Here is an 18933-nt window from a genome sequence, read left to right on the forward strand (position 1 = left end):
GCGTCAGTTTAGTTGGGCGGGGACATAGTGGAAGCGACGGGCTGGCTCAGCAGCCATTGATGCGCTTTATCTCGAACAGGACAAATCGAGATTAATTCCTTCATATCTGCGGTTTTCTGCGGACTGGAGCCATGGTGTCTCACTCTCTCGCCCTGCCGATGATCTGCTTCACCACGCTGTGGGCGCTGGTGGGGGTCGTTGCTCCGTTTTTAGTGCCCAAAGGACCCAACCGGGGGTAGGTGGACAAGCTACCGTTAATTGGCTGCAATTAACGGCGACGATTTGGTGTTTGCTCTCATTTTATACACTTATAGCCAAATGCAGATACTAGACGACTTATTTATTATTCAAAGTCAGTCTGTAGTCGGTCGTATAGCGGCTCCACAAACACACGAGTGTCCGCTGCTCATGTGATGGGAGGCCGCCGTGCGCGTCATCCTGCGTCCACCCCATCCATCCTTTAGCCTACATACAGCAGCAGTAAGGTTAAAAGGTCAAATCTATAAGAAATAAACATGAAAAGATCATTAAGACTCCAGTGCGGGGATACATTTGTTGTATTGGGTGTTAAAATGTCCAAATTGTGAGTCCTGTACTACGTGGGAATAACAGTGATGCTGAGTCCGTTATCACAGGCAGCTCACAGGCAGTCAAGCTTTTAGATAACAGTCAGGTTAATTAATTCATTTAATCAGAAGTGCCTGTCTCAAGTAAACTAGTAATGAGATACTAGTAAATTTCTTGTAATATTTGTTTTGTGAGACACTTCCTCTAGATGCTTTATTTCAGAGGGAAATATTGTGTCTTTTACCACACTGCATTTGTTTTGATAACCGGAGTTTCCAATTGCTTTCTAGATTAAATTTGTTGCATTATCAATTTGGAAAGCAGATTATACTATTATACGTGCATTGTTTTATGTTGTGATATTGATATACAGGTATTGTGATACAGTAATTTTTCTGAAAATCTAATCGCAAAACTGTTAATGGACGCAACAATCACAGTAATGTAAGTTTTTGGCTTATTCATTAAAGTAAGTACTAGCAATCCAATGATTAGTTGATCAACAGGAAATGACTCTGCAACTATTCCAATAATCGATTAATCGTCTCAGTCGTTTTTCAAGCTAGGATGCCAAATGTTGTCTGGTTTCACCTCCTCAAATGTGAGGTTTTGCTGCTCTTCTTTGTATAAATGTCAGTAATTTGAATATCTTTGGGTTTTGGACTGTTGGTTGGACTAAACAAGCAAACTCAAAACGCATTTTTTACTATTTTTTAACATTTTACAGACGGAATGATTAATCAAGAGAATAATTGGCAGATTAATTGGTAATAAAAATAGCTAATAGTTAGTTGCAGCCCCAGTAAATACCTGAAAAATCAAGGTACCTCGTCACATTCAGGCAACAGTTCTTTAAATGCAATATTTCCATAAACTGGTCCTGCTGAATAATTTGCAACGTTGCCCTCAAATGCCTCACACAACCAATGATATAAGGGATAACTACCTTGGTATAAATGACATTTGGTGAAAAATGTGGTGCATTGCTTCTTTAAATTAGGCGTGAGACATGTAGACTAAATAATAAGTAAACTAATATTAACTATCATGGCACTATCTTCATACAAGTATGTATTGATGTTCATTAAAGTATTCAAAAGGCAAACAGAAACTCAATTAATTCCATTGAGTTAAATGGTTTTTTCTAATGTTTTATTCAAACAAAATCATATATTTCCTGAACAATATGTTTTATTAAGTATATGAGATCTGATGAACTTAAGTCATGAGAACTGTGAACACTATATCTCAATATTAATAATGTTGTTATGATACGAGATGATTGATTGTTATATTGAATTGCTGTTGTGTATGTTTGGACAGAGCTGTGTGATTGTGACTCTCTATCTGCTCTCTTTGACAGTGTGATCGTCACCAGTCTGATCCTCACAGCTGTCTGCTGCTACCTGTTGTGAGTATAAACTCTTATTCTCTTCATCTGTGGTGTAAAGCTGTTGTTGTTGCTGTCGTGAACCTGTAGCTTTGATTATTGCTGCTCAACGATACAAAACGCCACAAGTTCAGAGCGTTTCCTCTGTCCGTTATGAATCAATGTAGTTTTTCCACTGCTTTTGTATAAAATGGAAGCGTATAGCGGTTACAAGCTGTGCTCCAGCTGGTTTCTACAAATGTTCCTCACAGTTCAGTAACTATGCATGATAGAAATGATAAGGGAAGATCAAGAACAAGTCACATGGCTTGAAGAAAGCCGAAAAATTAGAATTTAACAGCCGAGAGACATGAGACGGAGGCCTGAGAAAATGAAATAGTTTCTTGCAAGACAACATTCAGAGGAGAGAGAGAGACATTGCTGGAGAGTTACTCCATTAAATAACGTCAATCCTGAAGAATCTCCAAGATTTCAAACAAGACTCTTGCACATTTCCAAGTGGATGTTGGAAGAGACATGAAGGAAAAATGAAAACTAGTTGCAGATGCTAATCAGAGGCGAAGACTGCGACATCCTCGCAAGCTCAAGGCCAGACTGTCAGCAAGGCGGAGGACCATAAATTACAAACCAACATCATGGTGACAAAACAGAGAAAGAAACAACTAAAAGACTAAATTACAGATCAGAACAGTTGATCCTGGAGAAATCATATCCAGTTTAATTCATTACCAGAAGGCAGTCTGAGGATCATGAGCCGCTCGGATCGGTAGTTAACGCTTGAGGTCCAATGGGCTCATCAAGCCTTGACACAAAAAGTCTGGTGTTAATACAATTTGCAATTTAAAATCAAATAAATGGCCTGAGAAACTCCAACCAGACTTTCTTTAAACATGACAGGTGGTAATGGTGGTGGAGGAATACAGAGTACTTAAGGAGAAAGGAGTTTATTTCCAGGATTTGCATAGAACAGATGAAGAACGAGGAAGAGCACTAAACCTCAGGCAGAGAGGAACCCAGAACTGAGAGATGTGATAATGAGGGGTTAAGCAGGACAGTCAGTGACATGATGATGCCTGATCACAGAAGAGGTAGGCTTAATAAACACCTAAACGGTTTCCTAACTAATCCATGAAGATACTTTGGGTATACGTGTGTCTTCACAGAAAAAACTGACCACTGTGCTATAAACAATCAGTCTTCAGTGAACACTAATACAACCAATTTCTTGGGAAAATACTAAAACATATCCTGGACATTCTGTATCTTGGAAAAAGGATGTGCATAATGGGTTATATTTTCACCACTAGATGGAGCCCCAACTCAAATGATGATGATTGGATTGATTTTACTGCGTAGGATATATAGAAAAGGAAGGATTACTTAATTGAGACCCTTAGGGCGACACAGTTGATGAATTGATAAAATCACTTGTTATATCAGACCACGCTTTTATGTAACACACATTCTGGCCCTATCAACATACCTTTCAGTTGTTCCTTTGTAGCTCCTTTCTAGTGTCTTTCATGTTGTGTATGAGTTCTTTTTCTTGCTGTGTCAATTTTATGTTCCTTTAAATACTAATAAAGTCATAATAGATCAATAACAAGCTGTGTGAACATCCAGGTATCTGCAGGTCTTGGAAAGTCTTAAAAAACATTGAATTTACGTCCCTCAAAAAAAGGCCTTCGAAGGTATTAAAATCTGAATTTCATTTACAAGATTCTTGAATATTTTTTCAGCCATTAAACTATGAGTGAGACTGGTGGGACAGTGGATTGAGCTGCAGGAAGCTGTTAAATCCTTTTTTGTGGTGTTTCAGTCAGACCTGTAGAAAACACTGTCACTACTGCTAGCTACAGTAACTAGGAAGCTCATCCACTCAGACTGGGCGAGTGTAAAATTAAGCAAAAAAATTCTATTTTTTTTTTAAATTGTTTAATCCATAGTTTTTCATGTGATTAACTATATTACAAGGAATTATTGTTATATACAGATGAGAAGAACAGACAGCAATGTGATACATGTTAACAGATTCATGCACTGTACAAATAATTGCAGGCTTTGTTGTCATGACTGGTTTTCTATCATTCTTTGACCAGTATGTCAGCGAAAAAAGCATTTAATTACATTCTATGTGGTGTTAAATATGTCTTAATTCTCATTTGGTGAACACTGTAGAAGCCCTATAACATGCATCATATTTCATCAATATTACTGCTGCTACTTCAACTGATACAATTATGACAACAAATGTTGCTTTTCTTATTACTATTACTTGTGTTGGTGTGCAATCTTGTTAAAGGAAAACCAGTACCACCAGTATTTTACAATCTGGGTGCTGATTTAATGAACTTTAACCAATTACTGAGTAGTATCACTCCTACAGATTCTCCGGTCGCAATTAAAATATCCAACAAAATGTGATAATTATTGCTGACATCTTTGTCTTTGTCTACACACCCACCTTATGCACTACTCAAACTAGCTTTATTCCAGAAATCTCCCTGTGCTGAGTTTGTGGTTCTAGACAACAAAGACAAGGAATTAACAAACATGAAATATAACAAAATGATGAGTAAAAGACATCAATCAGGCAATCAATAAGTTCAACCCATAATGTAGTAATGTCTCTTTAGTGTGGGGCATTAGCATTTAGCATTTAGCCTATTAATTAGCTTGAATTAACACACAAATAATCAGATTAGCTTTCATTAACAAACGTATACCATATACTACATCAAGCTAGCATGTCGGTTGCTATCAGCTACTAGCTGAGTCATCACTGCTAAAAGCATGAATCAAAACACTAAAATGAACCCTTCTGACCATCAGTAAATAAAGAAACAGGTCAAAGCATTTGCAATTTTCTGAACAGAAGAAAAAAGCATTTATTCATGGCTAATGCCAATGAAGGCCACAGCACAATGGGCCAAAACTTTACCTGAAAAACACATGGAGCAGGTGATCCAAAGGTGCTATTTAGGTGGCTGATGATTTGTCTAACTTAAACTCCACTAAATATACAAGGAACTCATCATTTCTACACTTACTTGTTGTCATTTTAGTTAATACCTATACCTATAGATACTGTATATTAGCATTGTATTCACTTCCATGACTGTAGAGATCGTGGACATGAGTGCTCCAGTGGAAACTGTTTTACTAGAGAGTCCAAAGGAGCCAAGGAACTCTTGGCCTTAAAAATGCTTGATTTATCCATCTACATTACTTTTCGTCGTCAGTGTGTGACTTCTCCAGGTCAGCCTGCAAGTTGAACTCAGATGTAGCTTTGCATTGCAATCGCCAAGCATCAATAAATTGATGTTCACCTTTAGACCTCCTTTTGTAGTTAGTTGAGTCTATGGACTTGTTATAAATATGTTTTCTTGTGTAGTGTTCTTGTCTTCTATCTCTACATCGATAGTGAATAATATTAGGATAACTTTTTGAAATATTGTCCCAAACTACAGCAACAAAATCTGATTTAATTTTTAAAAGGATATTAATAATAGAATGTGACTATATATTAACATAACAGATCATTCTTGTTGATAACCTTTCCCTCTCTGTCTCCTCAGTTGGTTGATAGCGATTCTGGCGCAGGCCAACCCTCTGTTCGGCCCTCAACTGAAGAATGAAACTATATGGTACCTGCGCTACTTCTGGGAGTAAACAAGGTGAGGTTTGTCAGAATAAAACTTAACGATACAAACTGTGATCTAAATGTAAACAAAAGAGGCAGAAGCCAACGTCTGTGTGGCCATCACTGAGGTACTTTCTCTGTAACCAGTAGTTGAATTGGGTTCACAACACGGAGAAAGCTTGATAGTGTGTAGCAGTGTCCCAGAACCACTCACTTTTTTACACGTACCTATTGAGTTTGATTAACATAGACAAACCTGACTTACTGTCACATTCCCTACACTAGACAATGTAACATAATTTATTCTTTTTATGTCATTTTTAGTGCTGATTAAGGTTTGTTTACATCAGCAATACCAGGCCCGTACTTTAAATTATGATGACAATAATAAAACTAAATGCTAATTTTACTTAAATGTGTAGAATTTTAAAATGTCAGTCTTTGGTGCCCCCCAGTGGTTATATAATCACATAAAAATTCTACACATAGCGGCTTTAAACTCTTACTTTATGTGTCTGGAAAGACCTTAAATCCTAATTGGACCTTTAAGGTGAGGTTCGAACTAAAATAATACTAGCAGCTATTTCACAAAAAAGGGGAGCAAATAGTAAGAAAAAAATGCAGATATTTTAAAGATAATGAGAAACCATTTTATTTTTGTGTTTTTCATATTCTGCTTGCTGCTCTGCACCAACAGTTTCTGCTCTTTCACGGTACGTACTGTACTTGACTGTTTGCAAATCAAAAACAGCTCCATTTGTCTCTCTCAGACTGCAGTGGAAAAAGAATGCGTGCCACTAACTCAGGCGTGAATATTTATCAACCCCATGAAAAGAAATGAGCTCAATGATATGCAAAAATCACTGAGCTTTTCACTTTTGTGAATTTTCAAAGGTGTGTTTGCCCCGAGCCCCTGATGCTTTTGTACCACACAGTACTCTGAGCTTTCTGAAAGGGGCTTCTGTTTGCATTCACAAATGTGCTTTTTCTCATTTTTTCTTTTACCCTCACAGCCGATGGTCAATGTTCACGGTCAAGAAAATTTAAGATAATTCTGCCTATGCTGAAATTCACTTTCTCTTTCTCTCTTTCCATTTGTTTCAGGACTACGTGACGTGATGCCTCTCATCATTCCTATCCCCTGGTTTGGTGGACTTAATTTCAACGTAATGCCTAACCATTAAACACACCCACACCCACACACACACACCTCCAATCTGCATAATTTATGGAACATTTCATATGTGGCAGTTTTTTTGTAACTCAAAAGTCAGTGTCGGTTTTCTTTGCAACCTTACAGAATATTAAGAATCATGCCGAGTATCTGGAATTTAAGATTTAGATTTTATTAAGACATGTGTTGTGGGTTTTAAAATGTGTAACTGAACGCAGTGCACGCAGTTTCAAGTTATATGTGGCAGGATTTATGATCAAATCAAAAATGATGAAAACATTGAGTGTTCTTTTTATGTTCAATGATTACCAGTGAAACCATGACATTATCTGTTAGGAGTAGATATTAATCTCCCATCTTTGAAATGTGCAATCCTTCAGTACTTTAGTTTACTCCGTGTTTGTTTACATTTTTTTTTTTTTGGTTTTGTGTTGCTGTCTTCAGGGAACATACATTTTTAAGTGTTTGTATTTATTTTGGTCCGCAGACACTGATGTAAGCTCATTGTAATTACATCAGTGTCCACACGGTCTTGTTATATAACTGTTATTATCTGTGATGTAATCGTGTGTGTGTGCGTGAGTGCGCGTGTGTGTGTGTGAAGAGTTCATTACTGTGAGTGCTTGGACCGAGGCCATGAGAATCTCCCAAAACCGTAGAAGTGAAGAGCGATTCCCTCCACTTTAGACCACTTCAGCATGAAACTCCCTCCCACATTCCCCTCATGCTCTACACCGTGGAGGTCCTCGTTGCCATGGTGATCTCATCGCCCAATTCAGTCCTTTACCACTCAACCCCTTTTGATGAGAGCTCGCCCATTCTTGCCTGCTCGGGTACAGATGTACTGTAGGTTGTACAGTGGGGATATGCTTTTGGATTGAAGATGTTGATAGATTTGGAGTTAATGTCAAGTATCTTTTAAATTTTACCATTTTTATTCCCCCCCCCAAAAAATGATGCTTCAGGACACAATCAAAATATTAGTTTCAAATCCCAAAAGTGCGGTGATTCAAATGAAGACTAATCATTGTAGTAAATAACTGTGACTGGGCTGGACTGTTGTTACAGTCATAGCTGAGCTTCCCTGTATTGTGCAGTACATTGTGTTAATCTGTGCACATGCGTTTGAGTGTGGGGGAAGGTAATGTCTTTTCATATTGACTTCACCTGGAAAGGTCAGTTGCCAGACGTCATGGTTATCTCTGTGGACCGCTGTGGCCTCCGTCAGAGCGACAGGTGTTGCTGATCACAAACAGTAGTTCCATCACCCTGTCTGTCACTGAAATGCCATTGGCTTAGCAGTCTGAAAGCACAATGATGATGCTTGGGCAATGTTTTCAAGGCCAGAAATTTCGTTAATCTCTTGAAAGTGTTGGACAGGAAGTCGCCAACACTGCCAAAGTTAGAGGTTCTTCTTGGGTACCAATGAACACCCACATAATAAAGTGTTACGTTCCTTCCACCTTCTAAGATAAACCGAACTTGCCTCGAAAAAGTAACCTGTTTCATCATTAACAACTTTTTTTTTTTTTTTAAATCTGCCTTGAATAAGATGCTGGTTTGACACACATGCGTCCTCCCGATTCATCAGAGAGCATTTAGTCTCAGCTGCCAGCCACTACCACAACTATACCTCCCTCCTCCACTTCTAATCTCCAACCCTGAGAACCTCCCCCCTCCCCCCACTCCTCCCTCGCACTCTCCCTCCCCGCCCTCCTTTCTAAAACCACTTTGCTTCAGCCAAAAAGAATCAAAATCAATATACAGCTACTTTTTAGAAAGACCAAATTGCGTTGTATCTTTTCCTCCAGCCCTCTTCGGTAGTTGTGGTAGTGGCACGCAGATTCACACCCTGTGTACTCTGTTACACAAATGGGGACGCATGTTAAAAAGGATGTGATCACACCTACAAAGTCAGTTTTTCCATCCGAGAAAAGCATTGTGATATTAAATTTGACTTTGACCAATTTCAAGTGAACCAGAGCTTGTAAACAGAAGTCACAAGGTCTCACTTATTGGACAGTTTTGGTATTCGATCAACCTGCCAGGTTAGAGATGTTGGTGTTGGCGGAGAGTCAAAATAAATCTGATACCAAGTCTTGTAACTTAAGCTCAGTGTTGTGTTTTCCTCTCTTGTGTTCATACCAGAATACATGAGGAAAAAGCTCAATATGAGCATCAGTCCACACAGTGGTTTTGCTCTCACTTCAGGCTATGCAATCATTTACTGCTTGCTATTAGATGTACCCATAAATCATTTTGTTTTGGGTTTGTTTCCTGTAGTTGGTTTGAATTATACCCATGATTCAATAATAAGGCTTGCCCGATTGCCTGGAGCAAGTAAAACGCCACATTGGGCTAGTAAATCTCACTAGTAACTCACTTGCTCGATCAGGCAAGTGGTAAAAACAAAAACTGAAAAAATAATAGTATAAAAAATGTTTCAATCATTTTTTTTTCCATCATCGTGGTATCATTAATTATGTTCTCGTTCTCTGGCACACAGCTGAGCCCCCTCCTCTTGCAGGCATTGGAGAATATTGCCGTGCACCATTGGTCAATCAAGGATCGAGTAGGCTAGTAGTGTGATGCGTGAAACAAAAAACATCCCTCAGGATCGTGTGAGCACTGTCAAATAGAGGAACCAGTGGTGCATGTCATTTTTAAATGCTTTCCAGAAATATTAAAGAGAGAAATCAAGAAGCTTGGAGGTAAAGAAATGAGCCTAAAAAATGTATTTGCCGTCATGTTAGGGAGTCCGTTCCATTATTTGAAAGAAACTGGGCTGATCTGAGGAATTGAGTATTCAGTGAAGTATAGGGGATGGGTCATACCATTGCTTTATAGAGTGTCATAGCATTGCTTCACATCTATGACACTCTGTGTCCTTGTTCTGTTTCATTTACTTAAATAAAGATTAAACATGACAATTAACTTTAGTCTTTGTTGTTATTTGATAACCACTACTAAATAAAACCATTTGTATAGGCGCAAGTAAAAACTGCCTTCAAGCAAATAGATTTCTAACCCAGTTGAACCCTGACATTCCCAATCCAACTCAAAATGAAACGTGCTATAGTTTGCAAAAGTCACATTTTTCAGTGTCATTGAACCATCGGGCAGCAAATGGCATTGTTCTCAGTTCTTAGTAATCCAAACAAACTGAGGCAGTGAACACTCCACCCTAATCCCTTCCAAACATGCCCTAAAATGACAAATTCTTGGTTTTATTTTCCTTTTCTGATTTTTCTGTGTTCAGTTATTTTAATAACTGTCTGCAGTTTATCCATTAAATATTCCTGGCACCATAGATGGAGATGGGGATAGATTTTTTTTTTTTTTTTTAGTGTGGTAAGAGTCACCATGGTAACAAAAGTCCTAATCACAGATTTAATTGTTGGTGAGGATGAGATTGTACATGTAACCTTGTATTAGTGTAAAGTAAATGCTTCTATGTGAGTGGCATTGTATGTGAAACACTGAATAAAAAAAACATTTTGTCTCATACAATCCTGCTACGCTGTTGACATTATTAACATTCTTCCGGAGCAAACTGGAATGCATGTTTCAATTGAAAATGAATGAACACCCCATAAAATGATCCTTTCTGGTGAACATCAGTGGTATGGAGAAGGTTTATTGGAGGTTAACTGTATCACTTAGAGTCCAAATGAGAACATTTTAAATGGTGGTAAAAAAAAAGGAAAAATTGTTGACCTTCCTGACGTATCCCTGTTGATTTTAGAAAGACAGAGAGGCCGCTGGTGAAGGACTAAGTTACCTTGGCAATCAAGGACAAGGTCAACGTCCTCACACGAGACATGGATGATTCATACATACTTCTGTCAGGTGCAGGCATTTAGCTGAAACTTTTCCTAAGGAAAACCTAACAGGACTAAAGGCTGGTTTATATTCCGTCAGAACTGCTTGTTGGATGGTCAAATAGCTTCGGAAACTTCCTCCCCCTTTCCTGTGATTGACTTCCTGTACTTTTTGAAACCAACGATTCAACATGAACACCCACTTCATGCTGTGCAAAGGTGAGAAAGAAGAAAAGGTTTTAACTTCTCTCCCAAGCTCTCTTTTTTCATTCTTGACACAACTATTTCTGTCATTTTTCACATGGAAAACCAAGTGCAACACTATAAATGCCTTCTATGAGAATATTTACATGATGTTGCATCGGCTTTTCACTCTGCCTTCGAGTGTGGCGCTTCAGAACAGCTATAAAAACATTTGATTTCTGACATTATAAGACATCATGTCATATAAACTATTCTTTTTGAGCATAACCTGGCCCTAACAGTCTACAGCCATGCTATTGGCCTCTGTGAGGCTATACTTGAGTTACATGTTCACATCAGCATGCGAACATACTCACAATGATAATGCTAGCATCATGTTTAGGTATAATGTTTACCATCTTCACCAATTAGCACTAAATACAAAGTAGAGACAAGGCTAATGGGAATGTCAACAGTTTTGCAGTTGTCTGGTTTTAAACTAAACTATTGAACAAAATTAATTTTGACTATACCTTTTGACCAGATGATGGTGCTAGATGTCATTAAGTTATTATAATTCATGAATGTGTGCACCAATTTTCACAGCATCTAATCTAATAGTTCCATCTAATAGTTGTTGAGATATTTCAGCAAAGAGCTCAAAAATCAACCTCATGGTGACACTAGAAGAAAAGTCAGAGAAAAAGAGAAAAAGTCATTAGAATACATGGTCTGGGAACCATGAATGTGCAAACCAAATTTTGTGCCATCCTGTCAGATAGATGTTGCAATATATTACAGTACAAGTGAAAACTTTGACCTACTGGTGGCACTGGAGTAAAAGTCAGTGGATCACGTGTCGTCGTGTCCTCTGGAGAGCTTGAATATCTGTTGTAAATTTCAGGGCAATCCATCTCGTAGTCAAGATATTTCACTCTGAACCACAAATGTCAACTTCATGGTGGCGCCAGAGGAAAGATCAGAGGATCACCAAAGGCAGTAGGGTTCATGCTCTGGGGACCATGAATGTCAATGTACAAAATATCATGGCAATCTAACTAATAGTTGTCGAGACATTTCAGTCTGTGGACTGAAAAGTGGTGGACCGACTGACATTGCCATCCCAATAGCTGTGCCATTAGCATGGTTAAAAATCCAAGACTGCATAAGGGACCATTTAAAATGTTTGGCCAAAATATTTACTCACTTGTCAAATTGAGGAATGAGCTTTAGGAAGCTTTTCCCTCAATAAATCAACTTCCTTTCAAAGTGGAAAGCTGGAAGAGCTGGATAGAAAAATACTGAAAGGTAAGACACCTTTACCTGCTCGTAAAAAAGTTGATTTGCTCTTAAAGACTGCTCTTATAGCTCATAATCTGTGCATATATTCGTCATTAAATTTGACTACTTTCATTGCAAACAAAAAATGATTTCACATTTGTTCAGAATTTTGTCAAGGCAGAAAAGCAGAAAAGACTCACAAACATCATTTACACCTCAAGATCTCTACTGAAACTTGTCATATTAAAAAAAGAGGAACTGATTTGCACACAAATTTAAATACATCAAATTTGGAAATAGAATTCCATTGCAGGGTTTATAGACTCCCCCATCATAACTGACCGTATGGTATCTAACAAGAACACATTGTCACTATTGTGAAACACTAGAAACCAGGCCCAAACAATATAATCAGAGGGGACTCCCTAAAAACTTGGTATTTCACCTGGCAGCAGTGTTTTATGTCCTCCGTCACAAAGAGTGTTGTTTGCCTGATGCACGTTCTCGATGGCTCTCATTGGGTCGTCTTGTCACTTTTTGGATAAGCTAGCAAAACCGTAATGTAAAAAATTGTTCATCTTCGCCTTAACCCCAAGATTAAACCTACAGGAGAACTCACCTCTAATTGTAACTTCAAACTGAGATAATTTATGTTTTTTTGTGATCATTGATTTACGAAAATACACTTAGATTTTTGTTCCCACGTGTGAGGCTTGTTGACAAAGGAAACCTTTTAACATTAAGTTAGCTTGTTAACAGTTCGCTAATGTTAGCTAGCCAGTAAATTTCATCCAATATTTTCATGGCACATGATTGATTTACGAAGATACACTTGGATTTTTGCTCCTCCACGTGAGGCTTGTTTACAAAGGAAACCTTTTAACGTAAAGTTAGCTTGTTAACAGTTAGCTAACGTTAGCTAGCCAGTAAATTTCATCCAATATTTTCATGGCACATGATGTGGGGGACATGTTATGACGATCTAATGTTAGCGTCACTGGATAGTGCAAATTAAAAGTAGTAACCTACATTATTTGTACAAAACTAATGTTACTCACCCTGCATCATGGAAAACTCATAAACGTGCACTCAGAGCACATGCTGAGACGGTTGCGGAGCTCGCCGAAGCATGCACTGCGACATTCTGCAAAGCCACACCCATCCAGGTGAAATACCAAGTTTTTAGGGAGTCCCATAATCAAAGCTGCAGTTCTGGACCTGAAGTTCCAGTCCAACCTGCACCACCTACAGACAAGAAAAGTAGGAGCAGCAATTCAGACCTACAGAGTTAAAGATGCAAATGTGCACAGTGGACAAGCAAAGAAAGTAAGAAGTATGGATACTGTACCTGCAACACACAACCATTTGTACTGAGCCTGTGGTTAGCATTAAGGTGTTTTATATAATTACTCTTATTTCATTACCATCTAGGAGGACAAACATCCATCTATAATTTACAGCTGCAAATGAGTGAGTGATGGTGCGGCACGGCAGCCTCACTATGAATGCACACTAATGAGTAAACAACCCATTAATTCTACATGACATTTTAAAAAAGACACACTTTTTAGAGAGACATAATGGATTATGCTAGCCTCTAGTCACACGGGAGGAAGAAAGATGATAAAGTGATAACACTGTTATATTCATCCAGTGTTTGTATGATCTATCCAAGCCTTGACCCACATTTCTGTTAGATGAATGCCAAATTAATATACACTGTTCAATGACACACACAAACAGCCTACAGGCCAACACATATGGGCTTTACGATGGACAGACTCAGATGAACACAAACACCACACAGCTTATCCTCTGTAATATTCATAAATGGGGCTTAATGTTCTCATGCGTCATGTCAACCTACTTTACTCCAGCAGTGCATTAAGATTTAACTATCCTTATGCAAACAGCTATATGAGCTGGCCTAAATAACATTGCTATAGATGGCTGTTTCTATTCATCACAAGGGAGCAGCTGCAAGACTGTTGATGCATATTTTAATCCGTCTTCATGCTGCCAAAACAATTTAATGTAAACATTTTTGATAAGGATTCCTCACATTTGGTTATTGAAGGATTGCGAGTAAGATATAAACATAAATGCAAATATTTATTATCATTAACTACTAGGAGTGGGCAATATGGATAAAATAATTTATGATGGTATACTGAATTTTATATTACAGTATCAATATACAGGTATGTCATTATATGTATGTTTTCTGGGAAATTAAGTGTCTGTTTTGGCTCACTCAGCAAATATACCTGACAATTCGAAATACTTGGCAAATACAACCAGATATTGAAGAGGTAACTACGATGAGTATAAATGGTATGACTTAAGAAAGATATATTGAAGTTTAGATGAGATAAAAGACTCAAGTGTATGTAAAAATAGATAATACTTGATAATAAGGGTACAAATAATATACTTAAGGATCATTTCATGCTTTAATTGACAGCTTTTATACCCACAGTTGCTGTAGGTATAAAAGCTGTGTGGGTCTTAAAGCATGATACAACCTGATCATCCGTCTAGTGTTGCTAGCTTGTAAATGTGGCATAAAGATCGTTGGGTCATGCAGCAACATGTAGATGTTTGCATCTGACTGCAAGTTTGATCAAAGAAAAAAGCAGCTTCATAGAGGCTCATCAAACACATCGGTGTAAAATAACTGGAATTCAGCTATCAGATTTATAACTGAACATTAAATTAAGTGCCTGCTGTAGCCATGCCTTTATAAACATATGAACACTGAATTACTTCAAACATATATCTTGGATTCCTGTACTACAATTTTAGTCTAAATTAAAATTAACTAAATCAATTATTATAATTGATATATTTAAAGTCTGCTCTATATTTAAAGTAAAAGTACCATTACAGCGATGTAAAAATACTCCATTACAAGTAAAAGTCCTGCATGAAAAGTCCTCCTGAAGTAATAGTACTCATTTTGTCCCTCTGACTGATATATTATTATATATGACATCATTAGATTATCAATACTGAATCATCAGTGTTAGAGCAGCATGTTACTGTTGTAGCTGCTGGAGGTGGAGCTAGTTTCAACTACTTTATATACAGTTAGCTAGTTTAGTCCAGTGGTTCCCAACCTAGGGGTCGGGGCCCCTCCAAAGGGTCAGCAGATAAATCTGAGGGGTTGTGAGATGATTAATGGGAGAGGAAAGAAGAAAAAACAAAGTTCTGATACACAAATCTGTTTTCAGTTTTTGGACTTTTTCTCTGGTCTTTGATTTTTGGTGAAATATTGGATCATTTGGACATTTATTGAAATGAAAGCATGTGAGAAGTTTAGAGGGAAAAATCACGATTTGGTGCAGCTGTTAACAACTCATAGACATGTGAAATGTGACCCCGACTACACACTGCTTTTTGTAAGACGTCAAAAGAAAGAAAGGTTGGAAACCACTGGTTTCATCTTTAACAATGTGTTGTATTTTAAAAGCTTGTTATATTATCCATTGTGTCAAATCTTCATCTGAAAAGTAACTAAAGCTGTCAAATAAATGTAGTGGAGTGGAAGTATCAAGTAGCATCACATGGAAATACTCAATAAAGTACAAGTACCCCAAAATTGTACTTGAGTAAATGTACTTAGTTACTTTCCACCACTCGTGTCCACTTTAAAACTGATAGTTTGAGCTAACCCTAACCCTGAATGTTACATTGCTTTTTTCATATAATCAACTTTATGGTCATTTTGGAGGCTGCTTTGATTTAAATGGTCCACTGAGAAGAGTTTCTAATATTTTGTTCACCCCACTTTTACCAATGAGTCACTTTTATTCATCACAATGAAAAGTTTGCTTCTTCAGGTGCTTCACACAGGAAGAGTAGAGTAGCTGTGCAGCGGCTGCTGTGTTGTGGTAAAGCCGCTGTGGAGGCCGTCCTGCCGGCTCGGCTCAGTGTTAAACATGTCGGTAACTTACGGAGGGGGAGCGGTTTGAACGGGGGTCGGAGCCCTACTGGGGTCACCAGGTTCATACAGTCCTCCCGGTGTCCTTAAGCGACAGGTCGAGTGACCCCGCCCCTCTGACGAAGCCGCGGCGTAGATACAAACCATATCCGTTTTCACTGGTTTCAAAATAAGTCAAGTTACCAACGATGAGCTAAAACACCGGAAATGCGATGATGTGCTCTTCGCAATAAAAGAGGAGCGGTCCAAGGTGTCAGGACTTTATAAAATACACAAGATAAATCACATCATAGACATAGACATCATATTTACAAGAGTAGATATGATTTCCTACATTTGGTATCATTAGTTTAATTCATATTATAAAAACACAATTGTTATGACGCCTCTTTGGATCAGGTTTTCAGGATTACTACATTATGTTTTTTTATATTGTTCAAAGAGTTAAGGTGAGGTTTTGGTCATGATTTACCATCATTTTAAACAAATTAATGGTCTCTTTGGTTCCATTTTAATCCTAAATTGCTATAAAATGAGGCTCATTCAATTATTTCTGACAGCAAGGCTACTCTGTATGCCAGTACGTCATTTACAAACATTCTGACAACCAACCAGTAACGTTTCTAATGAAGTAAGGATGAGGACTGTGATATAATATAAATGTTACATTATTAAATTACATTGTATTTACATAATTCTATAACGTTACTGTAATGTTGCGGAACAGTATCCATGAGAACTGGTTATTTTGCAACCACAGAGCAATGTTGTCACAACACCGCCTGTTGGAAAAGTACAACGTTGGCATTACGTAATGTGTTTGTAGGGTAAACACTGAAAGTAATGATAGACTGATTGTAACCACAGTCATCAATATTTCAATACTCAAATTGTTGTTATTTGTAACCGATACCGTACCATACATAGCCTATAAAAAACATACATTTCCAAATGGATCTTTCTGCAATTTAGCAGTTTTCAAATACTATTTCAAGTGTAAAATAACTTTTAAATGCATCTTTTTTATCGTAGCCTGTGCTGATGGAAGATACAGTATGTGGTGGAAGGTGGTATGTATAGTGTATGTATGATGGGAAAACTAATAAAAAATATCCTTTAAAGAAAAAGAAACCAAATAAGGAGTGGAGCAAATAAAACACTGAAGATTAATATTAGACTCAAATATTTTTTTAATATTATTACTGAGTTTATAGTAGTGTATGGTGCAGAACAGCAAAAAAAGCCTAGAGCTTACAAATAATTTCCTTATTGGGATCACTTAACACAAATTGCTAAAACATTCTTACAAACAATCATTTGTATCAGCAACATTGTAATTTACACAATGATGGAAAGTAACTAAGGACATTTACTCAATTACTGTACTTAAGTACAATTTTGAGGTATTTGTACCTTGTACTACACTTGAGTATTTCCATGTGATGCTACTTTATACTTCCACTCCACCACATTTCAGAGGGAAATATTGTACTTTCTACTCCACTACATTTATTTGACAGCTTTAGTTACTTTTCAGATGAAGATTTGACACAATGGATAATATAACAAGCTTTTAAAATACAATTTCCTCTCCCATTAATCATCTCACGACCCCTCAGATTTATCTGCTGACCCTTTGGAGGGGCCCCGACCCCTAGGTTGAGACCCACTGGATTAAACTAGCTAACTGTATATAAAGTAGTTGAAACTAGCTCCACCTCCAGCAGCTACAACAGTAACATGGTGCTCTAACACTGATGCTTCACTATTAATAATCTAATGATGTCACATATAATAATATATCAGTCAGAGGAACCAAACCACTACTTTTACTGCAATACTTTATCTACATCAAGCTCATAATACTTATACTTTTACTTAAGTAGGATTTTTCATGCAGGACTTTTACTTGTAATGAAGTATTTTTACATTGTTGTATTAGTATTTTTACTGAAGTAAAGGATTTGAGTACTTCCACCTTAAATATACATAATATTCAACATTTCAAGTCTTTTCCTTAACGCTTCTTTTATTTTGAACCCCCGGCCAGAAGTCACATACACTAATCTCTGGAGATTGACAGTTTCTCTGCGGGATTATTCGTGATCTCAAGTGCCCCCCAATCCACCGATGAGAGCTGCAACTGTTTTTACAGCTGACACACTTCCCATTTCGACCAGGTCAGTCACTCACAACTCCTTTATCTACCTTTACGCTCCGCTCAGCCCTGAAATATGTAGCTAACCCTAACCGCGTAAACAACAACAACACTGACTCACAACAACAACAACAAAGAGGAACCATAACACATCCAGCCGCGCGGATCCACGCCCTCCTTGTCTATTTGCATTGTAATCTCTCTATCGACCCAGAAAAGTGGTTTTTAAACCGCGGCGTCGGTTGTTAAAGTGTCTTGTTTTGTGCGCCCCGCGGAACGGCACCATGTCCAACAAGGAGGAGGGAGGGGGGGCGCTGTACACGCTTGCAAAACTTTATTAATAAAAGGAATTAGCTTCAGGGGACAGATGACTGGTTTTATTCTCCCACCCTCTCATCTCCAAAACGGTAGGCTTGTGCACCAATGGAGGGGAAGGAGAGACAGGAGGAGGAGGAGGTGGTGGAGGAGGAGAGGGGGGTGTTTAACAGTCCTAAAAACCATCGTTTCTGTCCAGTTTATCCGCCATACAGGCCAGCGCGATACTACTGTAAACTAACTTCCTGCATGTGGGCTTTAGGTGAAACGGGATTTCTGGGCTGAGCGGCCGCTGCTGCTGCTGTCCATGCGCGCTCCCTCTCCTCCTCTCCGTGGATGGTGCGTAATAATATCATCTGGAGAGGCCGAGGCCGACATTTTACCCCGGTCCGGAGGAGCCTTAACTCCGAGGGGACATCCGAGGACACATAAGGTAAAAAAAAGCCTACCTCACAGCC

At 38.1% G+C, this 18933-nt stretch overlaps 2 protein-coding genes and 1 long non-coding RNA gene across 9 annotated transcripts in view; 2 read left to right on the forward strand and 1 right to left on the reverse strand.

The window, feature by feature from the left end:
- atpv0e2 (ATPase H+ transporting V0 subunit e2) lies at window positions 1-10284 on the forward strand. 2 transcript variants are annotated; one of them, XM_044340983.1, is made up of 5 exons: window positions 1-235; window positions 1931-1978; window positions 5536-5634; window positions 6298-6313; window positions 6705-10284. In XM_044340983.1, exons 1-3 carry the CDS (start codon window positions 132-134, stop codon window positions 5627-5629), a joined length of 246 nt encoding a protein of 81 aa, XP_044196918.1. In that variant the 5' UTR covers window positions 1-131; the 3' UTR covers window positions 5630-5634; window positions 6298-6313; window positions 6705-10284. The 2 variants fall into 2 exon arrangements, with proteins under 2 accessions (XP_044196918.1, XP_044196911.1); XM_044340976.1 differs by lacking the exon at window positions 6298-6313 and having other exon boundaries at window positions 3-235.
- A 129-nt stretch (window positions 10285-10413) lies between these two features.
- LOC122973526 lies at window positions 10414-16254 on the reverse strand. Of its 2 annotated transcripts, XR_006400064.1 has the most exons (5): window positions 16016-16254; window positions 13118-13304; window positions 11986-12064; window positions 11603-11666; window positions 10414-11461 (listed from the first exon to the last, which is right to left on the reverse strand). It is a non-coding gene; the product is annotated as an uncharacterized LOC122973526 (long non-coding RNA). The 2 variants fall into 2 exon arrangements; XR_006400062.1 differs by having other exon boundaries at window positions 11986-13304.
- A 1812-nt stretch (window positions 16255-18066) lies between these two features.
- The window catches only part of LOC122972971 (CREB3 regulatory factor-like), a 29480-nt gene continuing 28613 nt past the window's right edge, over window positions 18067-18933 (forward strand). For 3 of the 5 annotated variants that reach the window (XM_044340429.1, XM_044340416.1, XM_044340448.1), the window contains exons 1-2: window positions 18067-18182; window positions 18738-18908. The gene's annotated coding sequence lies outside the window, so the exon portion shown is untranslated. The other 2 variants (XM_044340423.1, XM_044340436.1) reach the window with 2 other exon arrangements.

This window comes from Thunnus albacares, chromosome 3 (genome assembly GCF_914725855.1).
Source record: "Thunnus albacares chromosome 3, fThuAlb1.1, whole genome shotgun sequence".
In the NCBI taxonomy this organism is placed as follows: domain Eukaryota; kingdom Metazoa; phylum Chordata; class Actinopteri; order Scombriformes; family Scombridae; genus Thunnus; species Thunnus albacares.

What these genes read in the sequence shown, in the direction of transcription:
- atpv0e2 (XM_044340983.1), top strand. Translation starts at nt 132, where the DNA reads ATGGTGTCTCACTCTCTCGCCCTGCCGATGATCTGCTTCACCACGCTG. An exon ending in CCCAAAGGACCCAACCGGGG is followed by an intron (nt 236 to 1,930) that starts GTAGGTGGACAA and finishes TCTCTTTGACAG; the next exon opens with TGTGATCGTCACCAGTCTGA. An exon ending in GCTGTCTGCTGCTACCTGTT is followed by an intron (nt 1,979 to 5,535) that starts GTGAGTATAAAC and finishes CTGTCTCCTCAG; the next exon opens with TTGGTTGATAGCGATTCTGG.